Genomic DNA, 19,733 nt, shown 5'->3' on the forward strand with positions numbered 1-19,733 from the left:
CCCATCCTCTGGTAGATTCCTAAGGAAGGGAACTTGTTTACAATTTTCCCTGAAATTTTGCATGTTCAAAACTCCTTTCCTGTAGCTTTGATAACTGAAGGAGAGCTTGGATGTATATAAACTCCTTGGCTCACACTTTTTAAAGTTTTTGGAAAATGTTGCTCCTCTCTTTTCTCATTTCATAGGTTGCAAAAGCATAGTTGAAAAATCAAGGTCCAATGACATCTAATTCTCTTGCCCTTGTAAGTTACTTTATCTTTTTGTCTGGAGGATATGAGGCCTTTTAAAAATTCTGTAAAGTCTAATAGTTCTGTTATGGTGTGATTCAGAGTTGGACCACCTGGGTGGCTCAGTCTACTGAGCGCCTGATTCTTGATTTTGGCTCAGGTCATGATCTCATCGTTTCGTGAGTTCTGTACCTGCGTGGGCTCTGTGTTGACAGCGTGGAGCCTGCTTGGGGTTCTCTGTCTTTCTCTGCCCCTCTCCCACTCCAACTCTGTTTGTCTCTCTCAAAATAAATAAATAAGCTTAAAAAAACCCAAACAGATATGGCTCAGAGTTGACCATTCTGGGTCTGTCTTCCTGAGTAACTACCAGTCCCTTTTCATTATGTTTTCTTTTATTTCTGTAAAGTTTTCTTGGATGATAGTTTTTTTTTAATTTTTTTTTAAACGTTTATTTATTTTTGAGACAGAGAGACAGAGCATGAACAGGGGAGGGGCAGAGAGAGAGGGAGACACAGAATCTGAAACAGGCTCCAGGCTCTGAGCTGTCAGCACAGAGCCCGACGCGGGGCTTGAACTCACGGACCGTGAGATCATGACCTGAGCCGAAGTCGGACGCTTAACCGACCGAGCCACCCAGATGCCCCTGGATGATAGTTTTAAATATTAGTTCCACTTCAGTAATTTTTCTTCTTCATGGGCACCAGTTATAGTGTGTTGGATCTTCTTTTTTTTTTTTAATTTTTAAAAAATGTTTTATTCAATTTTGAGAGACAGAGAGATACAGAGCGCTAACAGGGGAGGGGCAGAGACAGAGGGAGACACGGAATCTGAAGCAGGCTCCAGGGTCTGAGCCATCAGCATAGAGCCCGATGCAGGGCTCGAACCCACTAACTGTGAGATCATGACCTGAGCCGAAAAAGTTGGACACTTAATGGACTGAGCCATCCAAGTGCCTCAGATCTACTTTTGGACTGTCTACTATTTCAACCATTTATTCTCTGATTTTTTTTTTTTCCTTTTCTAAAATTTCATGTTCATTTCCTTGGATGTTTTGCTGCTTTAGTTTAGTGTACCTTATTAAAATTTTCACTCAGATTTATTTTTCTTTATGTACCTCTTTCTTCACTTGTTTTTTCCTGGTAATGACTTCTTGTCTTGTGAGGTTTGTAATGATTTTTACGGTTTTTTTTTTGACATGGTATCAAGCATTGTTAGGTGTTTTATTTATTTACTTATTCTCTTTGGCACAGGGTTGGATAAACTAGTGTGCTATATTACTGAAAGTAGAAATCCCCATGTAGTTATAAATAGGCCCCCACAGTTGCAAGTATCCTCCTACAAGGCATAAGGAAGAATTTATGGAGGGCAGATGTCTTAGCTCTTTGATTTGGGATGTGGGGGGTGGCTGTTTAATAACTTATTTATGACTAAAAACTTCAAAAATTCTCCAGAAACTTCCTCATCCTTATCTCATCTCCTACTGGGTTTTTAGTCTCTGCCCAGCTGTGAAGGCCTGAAGCCTTATGTTTTTTTTCTGTTTGGAGGGTGTCATGAGAGAGAATTGTCAAATAAGCCTATAAAGTAGCAAGCTATGAAGTGTATTTATTGAGCAGTGTTTACTTTTTTTGTCTTGGAGGATAAAAGTACCAAAATGTAAGAACTGCTTATATTTCCACATCTTGCCTGAGCTCACTCCAGAATCACTTGGTTTGTCTAAAAGGAACCCTAGATTTTGGAAGGAGGCCAACTCTGGACTAAGTACATGGAATAGATTCCTTTAGTTAAGGCATTTGTTACAAGAATTCAATGTGTTTTTGAAGATTGGTCTTTTCTAAAACTTTTGCATTTGAAAAAGCTTTTAATAAATTGTGACCCATATTCAGGAATTAGCTGTTATTTTCTCTAAAACTTTTTTATTTTCACTCCTAGGTGAATGAAAGAAAGAACTAAAGATGGCGGGTAGAAGACTCGAGGAGTCCATGGGGGCTGTTCAGATGGGGTTAGTCAGAATGCTGAAAGGGTTCCAAAGCAAGGTTTTGCCACCCTTAAATCCAAAGTTGGTTACAAAAGAAGAAGTAAATCGAATGGTAATGTATCTGAGACTTTCTGTGTAACATACCTAATGCAGCCTCCTCAGGAGGACGACAGCTGCTACTTGGCAGTCTCAGAGATCACATGGAGAAGTGCGGACTGATGAGATCCATTTAGATAACATGGTAGCTTGGGGCAGAGCACAGGCACCACTCAGAGCCGGGAGAGTTTTTGAAACCATGTACCTCAAAGTAGAGGCTTGAATTGCTTCAGTTAATCAGTTGAAGTAAGACTATGCAATCAAATTATTATGGTTTTCCAAATGTTGGGTTGAACCCTGTGAGACTGTGTAGTTCAAACCAATCAGATATCAGAATTTCATAGGGTTTAACTTAAATAATTTATTATGTGTTGATTGGCAAGAGTTGTTTCTGTTTGCATATTTGTAGAACATAGAGTATCAAAGTAAAGACTATATGATATCAAAGAAAAATACATTTTCCCTGTCCTTTAAAATAAAAAATATTTCTGTTTTTAATGAGTTATAATAATTTGATGAGAACTGAATTATAAACTCATGCTATGGAGAATATCAACAATAATGTGTAGGGTTCGAGATGGTATTCACCATGTTTAAAAAACTAGTCTCAAGTTATGTTCTGATTGAAAAAATAAAACCTATCATCAATCACTTTTATGGTGGTTATAGTTTTGTATTTAAAGTAACTCCTGACATTTGCTTTTAAGATTTTATTATTTTTATTTAAACCGCAACACAGCTGAAATTTCCTAACATTTTAGTATTCTAATCTGGGTTCCAGTCAAAAAGAACCTCAAAAATGAAGTCGGAAGCTGTATTAGAAATATGCCTTCATTTAAATGGATTCAATCACAGAAATTAATTTTGTATGCATTTTGAAGAGCAGTGATTTTAACCCAAGGTGAAATCAATCAACTAAATTGTATAACCTCTGAATGTTTTAAAAAGTCTTGGTATATGCTCAAGCATGATGTTGCTGTCAGTGATCATCATCCCCCCTTGCATATAAAGTAAGCCCTGGAACATTCCAGAACAACAATAAGTAGATAATGGTGTTTGGTCCTGGGTAACTAAACCTTGTTGGGTTATTTAAATGATTTTTATTTAAATAATAGGTTACACCCCCCCCCCCCCCCCCCATAATATTAGAAAGTGTTAAAGCATTTTGTGTTCCTGTTTGGGTGTGTGACTATGACTGGCTGCTGGTTCTGGTGATGGATGGGCTTCAAGCTCTTTTAAAACAAGGTCTAAATGCGCTCTTGTGATTTCGAAAGAGTTCAAACTCATTCCTAAGCTGTGCAGTCACACTTCCTAGATCCTCCTCATTTCACAAGATTCCTCTTTAACCTGATACAGCAGGATAGTGAAAACACCCACAGGCTTTGTTTGTTGTAACTGGAGTTGAGAAATAGAAGCATTTCAAATTCCTTAGTTCTGAAGACCAGAAGTGATTTTGGAAGCAGGGTTGTATGTTCAGATGCTCCTTCTGAACATAAATGTTAAGCTCTTTGGACATGTTCCTGTGCAATTTCTTGACTCCCCTCCCTCCTCCCAGTTTCTTTTGTGTGATTTCTTAAAAATGACAAGGAAACAGCAACCACATGTCATTTCAAATTACTGTGCAAAGAGCTTAAAAGTCCACAGGTACTTCTCTTGTATTATTTAGTTAATTCAAATATTTTATAAGGGAACTTAGTGGCATTCCAGAATTACCCTGAAAGTTGCAAACACAAATTATTCATTACTGGCACTCATGAAAATACTTTTTCAGTATAACCATTTATGAATCTTCAGCTGTTTTCTTTTAAATTCTAGCTGACACCCTCGGAGTTCCTGAAGGAAATGTCCCTCACCACAGAGCAGAGACTGGCTAATACACGTTTGATGTGCCGACCACAGATCATCGAACTTTTAGATATGGGGGAAACAACACACCAAAAGGTAGCTGCTTTCTGTCATAGTTACCTATGAAGCAGGTCCTGGAATAATGTGAACATTCTAGAACAACAGTAACTAATAGCTATCATTTCTGGGATAAATCCTTATTGGGTTTGTGTATTCATTCATTCATTCATTCAGAGAGTGCAAGCGGGGGAGGGGCAGAGGGAGAGGAAGAGAGAATCCCAAGCAGGCTCCATGTCCAGCATGGAACCTGATGTGGGGCTCAATCTCATGACCCTGAGATCATGACTTGAGCCGAAATCAAGAGTCACATGCTCAACTCATTAAGCCGTCCAGGCACTCCTGTGTTATATGTTCTTTTTCTACCTCTGTTGATCTTGATATCTATGATTTGATATGGAGAGAATTACAATTAATAAGTACAAATAACTTTTGAGGAGTCACATTTCTTTCCTAGCTACTTCTGGACACCGTTATTTATAGATTAGTAGTTCCAAGGATTCCAGTACCAAATCCAATTAAGTCATCTTAACACAACAACAAATCCCTTCTTACCTGAGCTGTCATCACTAGAAAGGAAGAAGGCGGAATTGTTTATTAAAGGAGACATTTGTTGTCTCTCCCGGTTCACTTCCAATAGCAAATGTATCCTTTTAGTCTCTAAGGGACAGTTATTTTAACCTGTTTCTGTATTTTAATGTAAACTGTATGTTCTAGGCTTTAGGAGCATATGATTATAAGATAAGGTCTTATTCCTACTTTTAAGTTAATTTCTTGAATTATATGCTTTACTTTTTATGTACAGATTATGGTATGAACGTCCATGAGTTTAACTGCTGGAGATCAGCCTCCTCTCAAAGGCTTCCTGGGTATTCCTGAGAGATTTTTCAGAGATCTTTCCCCGGATGAATGAGTCCCCGAGACTCATTTGCTCTTGCTGCAACACCATTGCCTCCCCTGTTTGGGATCTGCACAATATCTGCTCTTCTTCTGAGCGCTGCTAGCTTTAGTTATTGTTTCTTCTCTTCTCTGCCAGCACCCTCTACCTTTGAGGGCAGCGAACAAGGCTTTTCCCAAAGCTGATTCATCATTGTTCTTTTCCCATAGCGTGACTGAGACCAGACTATGAATATTTTCCTGTGTGTACTGCTTGTGTGTGTTTTAACATTGTGACCCTGCTATGAAGGATGAGGAAATTAGTATACTTTCCTATATCTCATCATTTCTCCTCTTTCTTCTTTCAACTCAGTTGGTTATTTTTACTTTATTTTCTGGAGTTTCATTTGTTCTTAGTTGGGTGATAGTCATCCCCTACTAATACCTTCAAGAAGAGCTTATGGAAACTGTATTTCCTTGGTTTTATGTGTTTGACAATATTTGTGTCTTGCCTTTATACCGAACTTCAGATTTGCCTTCATGGGTCACGTATATTCCTCGTAAGAGCTCTGTGGGCATTTTCCTCACCTTCTGGCTTTAATGGTAAGCAGAAGAAAGATGCATAATGGTATGTAGAGGTGTGATGACACCGGCTTGATTTATAGAGACTTGAATCTTTTAGCACATATGCCCCAAGATTGTTTATTCTAATTTAATATCCAGTGATTTTATTAGGGTGTGACTAAACTTTTCTTGAGATACTATGTATCTTTAGTTTACTTCTAGAAAGTTTTTCTTGAATTACCCATTATTTGTTCTTGCCATTTTTGGTTCTTTTTTTTTTTCTCCTCATTTACATTTCCTTGTTATTATATCCATCAGGGTATCCTCTGTGTCCCTTACTTTGAGTTTTGTGTATGTATGTTTCTCTTATAATTCACCCTTATGCTTGACTAATTTGACACTTCTGGGTTCTCTCACAGCATTTGACTCAGTGTCTCTTTCTTATACCTTTTTTTTTTTTTTAATTTTTTTTAACGTTTATTTATTTTTGGGACAGAGAGAGACAGAGCATGAACGGGGGAGGGGCAGAGAGAGAGGAAGACACAGAATCGGAAGCAGGCTCCAGGCTCTGAGCCATCAGCCCAGAGCCCGATGTGGGGCTCGAACTCACGGACCGCGAGATCATGACCTGAGCCGAAGTCAGACGCTTAACCGACTGAGCCACCCAGGCGCCCCTCTTATACCTTTTTATTCACTTGTAGCTCAGATATGATATTCCTTTGGTTTTCTTCCAACTTCACTGGCTGTTTTTGTCTTATTTATTTATTTATTTATTTATTTATTTATTTATTTTGATGGCTTTCCTCTTCCTGATCGCTAAATGTACTTTTACGACGAGTAGTGAGCTCCCCATTACTTGCTCCTTCAACTTCTTTCTCTTTTCAACTCATTCTTTAGGTGACTCCTTCTAGGAATAAGGCTTTAAATCCTACTTTTTAAATGATTACTTTCATAATTATTTCTTCTGCTATGGCCTATGTTCTGAACTCTGAATCGCATATTCAGCCCAATGAATGATTGGCAGCTCAGACTGAAAATATCTAAGATCTCATGTTTGTGTTATGTTCCTTTCCTGAAGATGTGATCTCTTCTCTTTCGTCTCCTTCCTCTAGTATATAGTACCCCCATTTATCTTTTTCCTCAGGCCAGAAACCTACCTTGGAGTTATCTCGGATTCCTCTCTTTTTCTTGCATCTTATATGAGGTCCAATGACAAATGCTATAACAAATATATATTTGTTATATATATATTTATATATATCTGCTTTCACAAATATATATTTAATCAAACTACTTCTCACCACCTCCACCACCACCCTCCCAGTTCAAGCCACCATCCTATAGACTACTGAAGTAGTCTCCCTGTTTCCATCTCATTGCCCCATCATCAGTTCTGCACAAAGAAGAATATTTTTTAAAAATGTGAATTAGAACATGTTACTTCCATATCTAAAACCATCCAACAGCTTCCTATTGCCCTCAGAGTTATAAGACTGTGCATCATCTAATCCTACCTACTTCTCTCATAGACCTCGTTTTCTTCCACTCTTCCTGTTTCATTGTCTTCTAGCTATGCTATATCCATCAGCCGCTCTTCGAACATTCAGAGATAATTCCCACCCCAGGGCCTTTGTACTTGCTATTCCTTCTAACTGGAATGTTATTCTCTCAGATCTTTGCATGGCTTGCTTCACATCTCTACTTGGATGACTTTTTCTCAGAGAGGCCATCCCTTGACCACCTCCTGAAGAGAGCATACATCCTGCATTCACTCTTTCTCCTTGTCCTATTTTAGTTTACTTCATGGCATATCACTGCCTGACCTCATATTATATATTTCTTTATTTCTACTTTTTTTATCCATTTCCCCCAAGAATGTAAGCTTCCTGAGGTCAAGGACTTTGTTGGCTTTGTTCAGTACTATATGCTTAACATACGAAAAATATTGGAAACTCAATTAGTATTTATTGAGTGAACACATGAATTTTTCATCTCTTTGATTGCTTTTTTTTATTCCCTGCGCTCTTAATTATTTGCTTGGTGCTCTCAGATTTTTTCCATTATGTTTTTTGAGTTTATAGTGAAATGGTGTGGCTAATATTTTCATTGCTTCATGGCAACTTTTCTGTTAACTATTCTTCATTTGCCATTTCTTATTTTTTTTGTTCTTGAAGTTTGTATAGATCTTGATTTATCATTATTATTATCATTACCACTCATTTTCAAAAGGAAGAAGGACATTTTTCCTGGGCTTGCTATTGCAGGCAGTTACTGTTGAGGCAGGGCCTGGCAGTGTCCCAGACCAGCAGGAATCCTCCACGATTCTCCATGCAGAGTTTTATGAAAGAGGATTGTGTGTTGTGTTTATTTGGAAGAGGACTGAGAAGAAGGAAGGAAGAATGACTGAATTGTGTTAGCCTTTCCTTCTCCCCAGAGTTGTGACTTGTAGGGACCCTTCTGATTCACAGTTTTTCTCTTCTAGCCTGTCTCAGTGACAAGCTGCTTCCTATAAATATGCAGATTTATGTGTAGCCCTAATCAGCCCAGCCTTCCTTACTATTTACTGGTGCTAGATGACATCCAGGGGATTTCTTGTTGCCCTTCCTATTATTCCAGACAAGGAGTTGGTGGTTTTGCCTATCAGAGTATGTCGTCTGCTTTGATCTGTATTGTGCCAGCCTCACCAGAGATCTGAAGTTGTGGACGTTCTCACTGGGCATCTTCTCTCAACCCTGGTTATTTGTGGCAGGAGGGGTGGGGAAGGGAACTCACACTGCCAGTTACAGCCTACACGCAGTCCATCTGGGATTCTAAGTGTCGTTTATGCTGAGATCCGTTGTCTCCTTCTGCACCACAGTGCCTTTGTCATATATTCAGTGATCCATATGCAAGGATCTGTTTCTGGACTTTTCCACGCTATTGGTCAATTTATTTTAATCCACACCACAGCGTTTTAGTTGCTATATATTTGAATATCTATAAATATAATAAGATACTTTGTTCTTTAAAGGTATTTTCTCTTAGGAATTTTCAAAAGTATCTTGGCTTCTTTTGGCTCTTTGCATTGCCATATACATTTTAGAATCAATTTATTAATCAGAGAGATTTTGATTGAGATTGCATTGTCTATAAATTAACTTAGGGAGAATTTATATCCTCGTGATATTAATTCTTTTAATCCACGGACATAGTGTATCTCCCGTTTCTTGAAACCTTCTTTAATTTCTCTCAGTGAAGTTTGATAGTTTTCCCTATAGAGATCTTTTCATATCTGTTCTATTTTAGTCTCAGGTATTTGGGTGCAATGTTATATTTGGGTGCAATGTTATATAATGTGATTTTCCCTCACTTTAACATTTTTGTTTTATTTATTGAAAGATAACTTCTAATAGTATCTATCTGAAAATTTCCTTTTTAACTCTTGCCACTCTCATTTTTAATTGTAATACTTCATCTATGGATTTATTTGGATTGTCTTTGAAAATACTTATTACCTTTGAATAATGGCAGTTTTATTTCTTTCTTTCCCATTTTGAATGTTTACAAATTAATAGATAATTTTTTAGAGAAGTTTTAGGTTTATAGAAAAATTGATTGAGAAGTACAGAGAGTTCTCACATGCCCCATTTCCCTACCCTACCACACACATTTGTCCCTATTATTTATATCTTGTATTAGTGTGGTAGTTTTTTTGTTTGTTTGTTTTTTTTACAATTGGTGAGCCAATATTGATACATTATTATTAACTAAAGTCCATAGTTAACACTGGGGTTCACCGTGCATCTGTATATTCTATAATAGCTTTTGACAGATGTGTAATGACATAGATCTGTCATAACTGTATCATAGAGAATAGCTTCACTGCCCTAAAAATCATGTGTTCAAGTAGCCATCTTTCCCTCCCACCCCCTGAACCAGTGATAATCACTTTTCCAGAATGTCATATATCTGAAATCATATAGTATGTATCCTTTTCTGATTGGCTTCTCTCAGCAGTATGTTTTTAAGGTTCCTTTTAATCTTAATTTTTTACATATTTCACCTGCTTCTCTGAATTTACTACTAGGTTTAATAGAATACTGAGTACAAGTTATGATCAAAGGTATCCTGTCTTGCTTCCTAAAGTAAAAGAAAAAAAACCCCAGCATGTTAACATTAAGTGTAATGTTATTATTTTCTTTGTGAGGATCTGGATACTCTCTGTCAGACTGAGGAAGTTACCTGTTTTGCTTTGTGTGCTAGGAGTTTTTTTTTTTTTTTATTGTGAATAGATACTTAATTTTATCAAATGTTTTTCTACATCTATTGAAATGATTGTAATAATTTTCTCCTTTATTCTCTTGTGTCGAAAATACATTGTAAGTAAAAATTTTATTGAATTTGTGAGTGTGTATGTGGGTGTATTATGAGCACATAGCTTGATGAATTTTCACAAAGTAAGGATACTCATATCACCACCACTCAGATGAAGCAATGTAAGATATAACATTACTGGCATCCTGGAAGCTTTCTTATGTCCTTCTCTGTCATTACCTTTCCCTCTTCTTCAGAAGAACTGCTGATCACAGGTTTATTTTTTCTTTATTCAATCTCATATGAGTGGAATACCACAGTATATACTCTTTAATTTCTGGCTAATTTAACTCAATATATTAAGTTTTGAAGATTTGTGTTGTGCTTAGTAATAGGTGGTTCATTTTTATCGTTGTATGGTATTCCACTGTATGACTACACCACCAGATGTTTATCCATTTTACTGTTGATGAGCATTTGGCTTTTCCCACATTTTGGATCTTATAAATGATGGTGTTATAAACAGTCTTGTACATTTCTTTTAGTGCACACGTATGCATTTCTATTGGGCCTACACATAAAAGTGGAATTTCTAAGTGATAGGCTATGCATATGTGTCTCTTTAGTAGTAACTGCCAGTTTTTAAAGTGTTTGTACCGTCATATGGCCATTAGCTGTGTGTGGGAATTCCAGTTGGAATTGCTAATACTTGCTAATGCTTAACATTGTCAGTTTCTTTAATTGAAATGATTCTATTGGGAGTGTAGTGTTGTCACGGTGTGGCTTAATTTTCAGTTTCTTGATTTCTAATGAGGTTAAGCAACTTTTCATGTATATTAGCCATCTGGTTATCATCTTTTATAAATTGCATGTTTATGTGCTTTGTCCATTTCTTACTGTTTTGTATAAGTTCATATATCCTGGAGATTAGTCCTTTATCAGTTATGTGTATTACAAATAATCTTCTCCCATTCTTTGGATTTCTTTTTCATTTCTTAAGGGAATCTTTTGATGAACATGTTTCAAATTTCAATATGACTTAATTTATTGGTTTTTAAATTTATGTTTTGTATTTTCTGTGCCCCATTAAAGAACATTTTGCATTCTTCAACATCGTGAAGATATTCCTCTTGGTCTTCTTCTGAAAACATTGTTTTAACCTTTCATATTGAGAGCTTTGATACCCTTGGAATGGTGTATGATAGGGATTAAATTGATATTTTTCATATGGAATATCCAGTTAACCCAACACCGTTCATTGAAGAGAATTTCTCTTCCTCAATGCTTGTTAGTGTTACCTTTGTCATAAATCAAGTGATGATATATTTAAGGATTTGTTTCTGGGCTTTTAAATCTGGTATATTTGTTTTTATGATAAATCTTGTGCTAACATTTCACTATTTTAATTATTGATAAATAACAGTATATGATATGTAATAATATAATAAATCTTGCTGCCTGATAAAGCAAGCCCTCCTATCTTGTTCTTCAAATGTATCTTGTCTATTCTTGGTCCCTTTGTTTTACATATAAATTTTGTAATCAGCTTTTTAATTTTCAAAAAAATTTTCTACCAGGATTTTTTTTTATTGGATTGCATTGAATTTTTAGATCAGTTTGCGGAGTATTTGACATCCTTAAAATATTGTCTTTCAATTCATGAACATGGTATTATTACTGTATTTACATAGGTCTTCTTTAATTCCTCTCAGTAATATCTTGTGGCTTTTCTAGTTGAAGGTTTTACACATCTTTCATTGGATTTATTTCTATGTATTTTATGTTTTGGGAGGCTATTAAATCGTATTGTTTATATATTTTATTTCCTAAATGTTCATTGTTAGTACCTAGTAATATAATTGATTTTTATTTGTTGGCCTCATACTCAGTGACCTTGATAAATAATTTATTAATTGTAACTTCTAATAGTTTATCTATAAGTTGTTTTGAATTTTCTAAGTAAACAATTTTTCTTCTTATGACAATTTTGTTTCTTTTTAATGAGCTTCTGTTAAAACAACTTTGAATTTCTGAGTTATACCCAATTTGATCATGATGTGTTATCCTTTTTATATACTGTGAGTTTCAATTTGCTAATGTTTTATTCCTTTAAAAAAAACTCTATCGTTTCTAAGACTAGCCTATAGTTTTCCTTTCTCCCACCATCTTTCTTAGTTATATGAAAGTTATGCTAACATCATCGAGTTGGGAGACATTAATTTTTTTTCTTTCCTTTAGGAGAGGTCCTATAATATTTGATTTGTATCTTTAAATGTTTGCTAGAATTTGCTTGTAAAGTTATTTGGGCTGGAGTTTTCTCTATGAAAATGTTTTACTTACAGTTTTAATTTATCTAATGGTTACAGAACTACTAAAATTTTCTTTGTTTTTGTGCTACTTTTGATAAATTTTATTTTCTTAAGATATGTACTTTTTAATGTACATTTTACCATTTATTGACATACTATCCATTTGTTATCTTTTTACATAGTTCAGTTTCTGTTGTAATATCCCTATTTTCATTCTTTATCTTGGCTTATTGTAACTTTTGTCTTATTTTCTTGATCATGCTCATTAGGTATTTTATCAATTTTATCAGTCTTTTTAAAGACTCAACTTTTGGCTTTGTTGATTCTGTAGTATGGTTACTTTCTATTTCATTATTTTTTGCTGTTGTTTTTGTTATGTCACTTTTTCATTTGTTTGGTCTTTCTTTCTTTCTTTCTTTCTTTCTTTCTTTCTTTCTTTCTTATGTTTGCTATTGCTTTTCTAAATTATTGAGATGGTTGCTTACATCTTCACTTTCCAACCTATACTAAGGTGCCCCAGGGTGCAACTATAAACTCACAGGGCATCATGTGATATTCTAAAATTTTAAGGAAACATGGCAATACTCAAAACCTGTTGGGTACTACACAAGCTAATAGTTTGAGATAATTCATAATTTCAACATTAGATCAGACTGTCTTGTTAGCTTTTCAGTGCCTCCAAGCAGATATTTGTTGATACAGTTTTTCTTGTTATTTTAATAGGGGGATTGGTTCAAAGTATTCACCATTGACATAAATGGAAGTTTTGGGTTGGTGTTCTAATTAGCCTATATTTTTTTAACTGAGGACAAAATCTTCTACTTTGTTTTGTATTAAACAAGTTGATGGCAGTGAGAAAGAATGAAGTCTGGCCATTTGTAGCAACGTGGATGGAACTGGAGAGTATTATGCTGAGTTAATAAGTCAGGCAAAGGAAGATGGATACCATATGTTTTCACTCTTATGTGGATCCTGAGAAAGTTAACAGAAGACCGGGGCGGGGAGGGAAAGGGGGGTAAAAAGTTACAGAGAGGGAAGGAGGCAAGCCATAAGAGACCCTTAAATACTGAGAACAAACTGAGGGTTGATGGGGGGTGGGGGAGAGGGGAAAGTGGGTGATGGGCATTGAGGAGGGCACCTGTTGGGATGAGCATTCAGAGTTGTATGGAAACCATTTTGACAATAAATTATATATATATATATATATATATATATATATATATATATATATATACACACACACACACACACACACACACACGTATATTTATATATATATATAAATACATATACATACATATACATGTATGTATACACACATATATATTAATTATATATATATACATATATATACATATAATAAACAAGTTGATCACAGTAACTTTACTACTTATAACAATTATTGTTTATAGTAGTTACCCCTTTCTGAGTATTTCCTATGTTTTTAGTGTTAGTATCCATAGGTCTATATAGTATTTTCATATCTTCCCCAGTCATTTCTGCCACTGTGTGACTATATAATGGATTTATTCTTTCAATGCAGTTTTCAGGAATTGACCTGGATCAGGCATTATTCCAGCCCTTTCCATCAGAAATTGTGTTTCAGAACTATACTCCCTGTGAAGTCTATGAAGTTCCACTGGTTTTGAGAAACAATGACAAAGTGAGTATGTTTGCTGAATGTACCTCTCATGGAATATAAAAAGGGATTAAATAAAATGGAATCCTGTAGGATCTTAGATGAATTCTAAGAAAATAGTTGAAAACATGCCCTTTGACTATAAGCTTAATGAAGACAAGACTGGGTTGGTGTGTTCATACATGTTCAGGCCCAAGTCAATGCCCACCAAATGGTCAACTCCCAACATGTGCAGTAACATTTTTTGAGTAAAATATTGGTTAGGGAAATGTCATGAAGTTCTTATGTGTGACTGGTTCAAGACAATTACTCTTCATGCTTACATACTGTGTGTTAGAGCCACCGTTTCCCACAAGAAGGTATAAACTCTACTCATATGAATTGAGGTTGTTCAGCCAAATTATTTATACTTTATAAATTGTATTTAAGAAAAAAATCTCCAAAAAAAATGGAGTTCCTGTTCCCCTTTTTCTGTCTCCTCCCTTCTACCTCAGATAGCCTTCAGATTTTGTCTATAGATAGTTTTGGACAGCTTCTCCCACTGTCTATACCTTGTCCTTTTCTGGTTGCCACTGAATCTCTTCTCAATCCATATGCCTTTTCTCCCCAAGAGATAAATTAGGGTTTACTTCAAGAAAAAAGTATTAAGTTCCTGAAGATTTCCTGGACATGTAACAATAATGGAAGAAAGAATAATGTGGGAGGTCAGCATAAAGCACAGTTAAAGTGTGAAAAGTAGTCAGATGGGGAGGAAGGCATCTGAGAGATGCTAAACTTCAGATGTGAAGGCAGGTAGGAATACCTCAGGAGTTTGAGAGTGTGGAGACAAAAAGCCTAGCTGTAAGAGAAAAGAAAAAAAAATAAAGACTATGCAAGAACTTGCAGTTATATTTGGCAGTAACTCATTAAAGGAATCAGTGATGCCTTTCAGAGATCAATGGGGTGATTTAGTGGCAGCAAAGTCAGACTCTGAAGAAAATGGTGTATTTAGTTCTTGGCAGCAGAAGTGTTAGCAAGAGAAGCTCAAGGGACAGAAGTTAAAAGGGTAGTCAGAGAGAAGAAAGAGAATCTGAGATGCTCAGGATTAGGCCCCTAGACCTCAAGAAGAGATACTTTACATACACAGTAGGGCTCTCTCTTTTCATGTAGGACTGCCAACCAAGTCACTTTGTCACTTCCACTTCTCTTTTTCCCTTTCGCCATGACTTTTTGACTCTTGCTCAGGTATTTTAAGGCTATTAAAGAGAGAGGAGCTAGCCCAAGGGTACTTTGGCCACTCCTGCTCAGCCCTAAATAAGACACGATTCCCAGCAGGCATATACGAGCAAGTAAAGGGTATAGGGCATGTGTCAGTTTTGTCTGCCAGAGGGCACTCACTTCTCATGGGTAACCCAACACCTCTTGGTTAGATGCTGCTGTGCTGTTAGACCTCATGAAAGGAGGGTCCCCCTCCAGGGAAAGTCCAGCTGCCAAAAGCAGATAGATTTCTCTAGCCTAGGAAGGCTTGTTCTTGGGCATGTGACTCTCAGGACCCTTGTACTAGGTGGCTGATAAAAGCCTGCTTCTCTACTTCCTTAGCTCACGGACTCGTAAAGAACTGCTGGGATAGAATTTCTGTGCTGTTCACTATTTATTTGCTTCCTCATTGGCATTGAATGCAAACAACGGAGACCATTTGGTCCTCATTCCTCTATCTCCCACACACACAAGATGAAAGTAAGCTGTGAGCACTCTACAAGCCACAGCGCACTGTACTTGGGATATAATTATTAGCACCCAGACTCTAGAGTCAAACTCATCTGTCTCCCAGCTGCAGACCTTGGGTAAGTCACTTCACTTCTCTGGGCCATGGGAATACTAGTAGTACCCATTTCTTTTTTTTTTTTTTTAATTTTTTTTAACGTTTATTTATTATTGAGAGACAGAGAGACACAGAGCATGAGCAGGGGAGGGGCCGAGAGATGGAGAGACACAGAATCCAAGCAGGCTTCAGGCTCTGGGCTGTCAGCACAGAGCCCGACGCGGGGCTCAAACCCACAAACCGCGAGATCATGACCTGAGCCGAAGTCGGACGTTCAACCGACTGAGCCACCCAGGAGCCCCTAATAGTACCCATTTTAATAGGTTGTTTGGAATATTAAATGAGGTGATGCGTGTAAAGTATTCAGCTCAGCACCTGTCACATAGGAAGCACTAAACCAATATTATCGTTATTATTCCTAGGGTTGTTGGTGTTTTCCTTTCTAGTTTTTTAAATCCATAATTATGCTCTTACCAAAAGTATTCCCAGCAGCTTAAGTAGTATCATTCTGCACATTGTAAATGACACTGCACATTCCCCTTACCAGCCACTCCTGTTGGGCTCCTATCAGATTTGCACACATCTCTTCCCTGCCTCCTTACTTTCTAGTCTTAAGATCAGCCTTGAGTCTGATCTTCGGCATTTCTTCTTCCCTTGCCCATCTGGATTTCAGTTTTGAGAGACTGTGGGGGTTTTGTTCTCATTTTTCCCCTGAGACTTCTCAGTCATACTTAACTATATTCACTTTCTTTTGCTCCCTTCAAGTCTTAAAAAAAAAGTCATCCCTTTCCTTGTGTCCCTAGAACCTCTAGGTTCTCCTCACATTTATATTTGCTTTATTGCTTAGACTGTCTTTGTTAAACAGAGAAGCATACCGTGGGCGAGGCAAGTAGAGCAGAGGAGGACTTGAAGAGAATGAAACTTTCTGAAGCCACTCTGACACTGGCCTGGGGACCCTGTGCTGCTTGCTCTTTGTTCTTGTGCACAGTGGTGTCTACTTAGGACAGCCCCCAAGAGGGAAGGTGGAGTGAGGCTGGGACTGGGCGAAGCTATCGCACTTAAGGAAAAGTGTCTTGTTCTCCTTCTGTAGAATGGGAGTCATAATGAAGCTCAGGGTTATTGAGAGGATTAAGCGGCTCATCATGTACGGCTCATGGTGGATGGTCCATAGCAGGACAGCAGTAAATGTGATTTCTTCTCCCAGAGCAGTCCTCAAATGATGGGAAATCGAGCTGATCTCTACCATGTGGGTGGGGTTTTAGCTGACCACGAGGTTCTTCTTCAAAGATAGTCCCATTTAAATGAGAAAATGAACAAAGGCTTGCAGTAATGATAAAAGTGAATAATAATTAAAAAAAAAAATAAAGCTCAGATGCACTGAATGAGTCACCTCGTCTCACATTTGAGGAGACAGAAGTTAAGCCTTGACCTAGGTCGAGTGGCTGGTAAGTAGTAGATGGAGATTTCCTGGTGGACTACAAAGCCTGTGCTTTTGCTTTTGCTTTTTCACGGGCAGAGTGGCCACTGTGGTGTGTTTTTCTTGCAGATTCCAAGGATGGTGAAAGTTGTTGAGGAAAGTTCGCCTTACTTTAAAGTAATCAGCCCCAAAGACATTGGCCACAAAGTAGCTCCAGGAGTGCCGTCCATATTCCGAATCCTCTTCACTCCGGAGGAGAACAAGGTAAGAAAGTGGTTGTGTACTTGCCGTTAGCAGTTGGCAATTCCGAACATTCCTGGAGGCGTTGGTAGTATTGCCGTGAGTGGTATTGGTTGCGGTGTTGGTGGTTGTGTTGCTGACGGTGTTGGTGGTGTTGGTGTCGATGGTATTAGTGGTGGTGATAGTGGTGGTGGTTAGAGTGGTGGTCAGGGTGGCTGAGCGGAGGGGATAGTGCACCCCTGGGGATGAGAGAAGAATCTTCAACCAGAGCTGAGGGCTTACATGAGCTGTCAGCAGCCAGGGTATAAAGAAGGGTGATCCTTCTGGGTGCTCCGTCAACCCCCTCCCCTACCTCAGCATATTTATATTTGAGTATCAGCCACAGGGTCACCAAAAAGGAACCAGTGTGCTCCAGATGCAGTGAGCCAAGGCAAAGCATAAAGATTATGGCTTATTGGAAGTTTAGGATCGTAGTTAGTTGCATCCCTCCTCCCTGGATTCTAACTAGTTCAGGAAAGAGACCCAAGATCCAAATATTGATCACAGTATTAGTCTCATTAATGGCAAAGAATGTGGCCAGTACCTGAGGCCTGGATAGGGCATCCTCCTCCCCAGTGACTGGCAAATTAAGTGGCCCTGAAGGGCTGACACATGGATAGCTCCACCCGAGCTTGAGTGGGGCAGCTGCAGCTGAGAGCGGAGACCTGCCTGGTCTGCTTAGCCCTGTCCGCACCTAGGCCGCTAGAAAGAGCCTGAGTTCAAAAAGAGGCCTTTTCCCTGCAGTACCATTCCAGCTGTGGGGGAGCCAGTCCATCCCCAAACCCTTCTCAGTTATAGAAATTCCAGTTCCTCCTGGAAGGAAGGACCAGCTACGGGAGACTGAGGCTAGAGGCTTCCTCCCCAGCCCTTTTCCAGGAGTGCAAAATTGTGGGTTGAGTTTTCTTCTCTCTGGGCCAAAGTAGGGACTTGTGCAGAGGAGGAAAGGAGTTTTACCAGCAAAACCAAAGGAGTCGGGTTGAAAAACAAGACTCAAATAAGCATGACAAAATGTCAGGTTATTATATAGTGTTAATGGTGTGTGTGCTTATCTGTATTGTGCCGTTAGGGTTGGAATCAAAACATGATAGAGACAGAAAGTACTAGCTTTGAATCCCTGCTTCTTCATCACTCGTACAAGTCAGCTGCTGTTAATGCCATTACTAGTGTCCCTGCTACTATTGCTGCTCTTTCTACTTTTCTGGAGAGCAGGAGTAGAGAATATAATGTGGCCTGCCACTCATGTATCACTGTAGTGAGTGGTTAGAAATTCTATTAGAATGATGCTGCTGTTATTATTTTTTGACTTTGTGGTAATACTATTTATTTCTCAGGTTGTGCTTATTATGTACATGTAATTTTGCTTGGGGTACTATTGAAATAAATGAAAAGATAAAAGTTCCAGAAGTTGTGGTGGTGGTGGGCAGGGGCGTTGATGTTGCTGTTACTTTGTTATATGTTATCAAAGTCCTTTTTTTTTTTTTTTCCTTGAGTGTCTGTATCTGAATACTGTCTATGAAGAGAATGGTGTCTGGATTGAGTTTGGGTATGAAATTCCTACACTGTCATTTCAGTAGAAAGATGATTAGAAGCCTCTGTGCAGCTTGAAAAATAGAAATAGAAAGTTTGTTCTATTTGCTGAATTGGATTTCCTTATTTTTTTTCCTGTGATGGAGAAAAAATGTCTTCTGTTGGATAACTACCTGTAGGTATTATGGCTGGGAAATGGACACATGGAACTTTCTTAGGAGGTAGAATGTTCTATATTGTGATAAGTGTGTGGGGTATACGGATTAATTCATTTGTTAAAATTATACTTTTAATACTTATGCCTTCTACTATATCTAAATTTTACCTTAAAAACTATAAAGTAAAATAATAACAATGGAAGGGGGAAGAAAGCGTTGGGTTGAGGTATAGGTGAAGCCAGAATGGCAGAGTGTTAATATTTGTTGAATCTGGGTGGTGGGTACATGGGGTTTGTTACACTCATTTGTTTTCTTTGTGTATGTTTAAAACTTTCCCTAATCAAAAGCTAAAAGTAAAGAGAAAGATTTTATTACTGCTTATGTATACAGCAGATAAATAGTTGAAATGTATCTTAAGTATGTTTGTATTTATTATATAAATATGAAATGCTAACATTCCTATTGAGGGTTATTACTTTGCTATATTTTGTGGTGGCTTACCTTAATCTGGCTTTTTTATTCCCTCTTAACCTTTCCATTTCACCAACACTGTCTGTCTGTTGGGAAACCCCTAATTTAAAAAAATTAAGTTGTAGTTTGTTTTACTGTTTCTTTTAAGGATTTGAAAGTTCTCAACAGCTACATGCATGTATGAGGAGACACAGAGTGA

At 37.6% G+C, this 19,733-nt stretch overlaps 1 protein-coding gene across 15 annotated transcripts in view; it reads left to right on the forward strand.

The window, feature by feature from the left end:
- The window catches only part of HYDIN (HYDIN axonemal central pair apparatus protein), a 443,605-nt gene that overhangs the window by 94,851 nt on the left and 329,021 nt on the right, over positions 1-19,733 (forward strand). For 11 of the 15 annotated variants that reach the window (XR_006196932.1, XM_042917620.1, XM_042917622.1 and 8 more), the window contains 4 exons: positions 2,157-2,314; positions 4,114-4,239; positions 13,786-13,905; positions 17,229-17,363. Coding sequence is in view for 14 of the 15 variants with exons in the window: in XM_042917620.1 (XP_042773554.1) it covers positions 2,180-2,314; positions 4,114-4,239; positions 13,786-13,905; positions 17,229-17,363 (516 nt within the window). In the remaining variant the exon portion in view is untranslated. Of the gene's footprint in view, positions 1-2,156; positions 2,315-4,113; positions 4,240-13,785; positions 13,906-17,228; positions 17,364-19,733 lie in introns of those variants that run through there. The other 4 variants (XM_042917627.1, XM_042917628.1, XM_042917626.1 and 1 more) reach the window with 3 other exon arrangements.

The sequence above is a fragment of the Panthera leo genome, chromosome E2 (genome assembly GCF_018350215.1).
Source record: "Panthera leo isolate Ple1 chromosome E2, P.leo_Ple1_pat1.1, whole genome shotgun sequence".
NCBI classification, from domain to species: Eukaryota; Metazoa; Chordata; class Mammalia; order Carnivora; family Felidae; genus Panthera; species Panthera leo.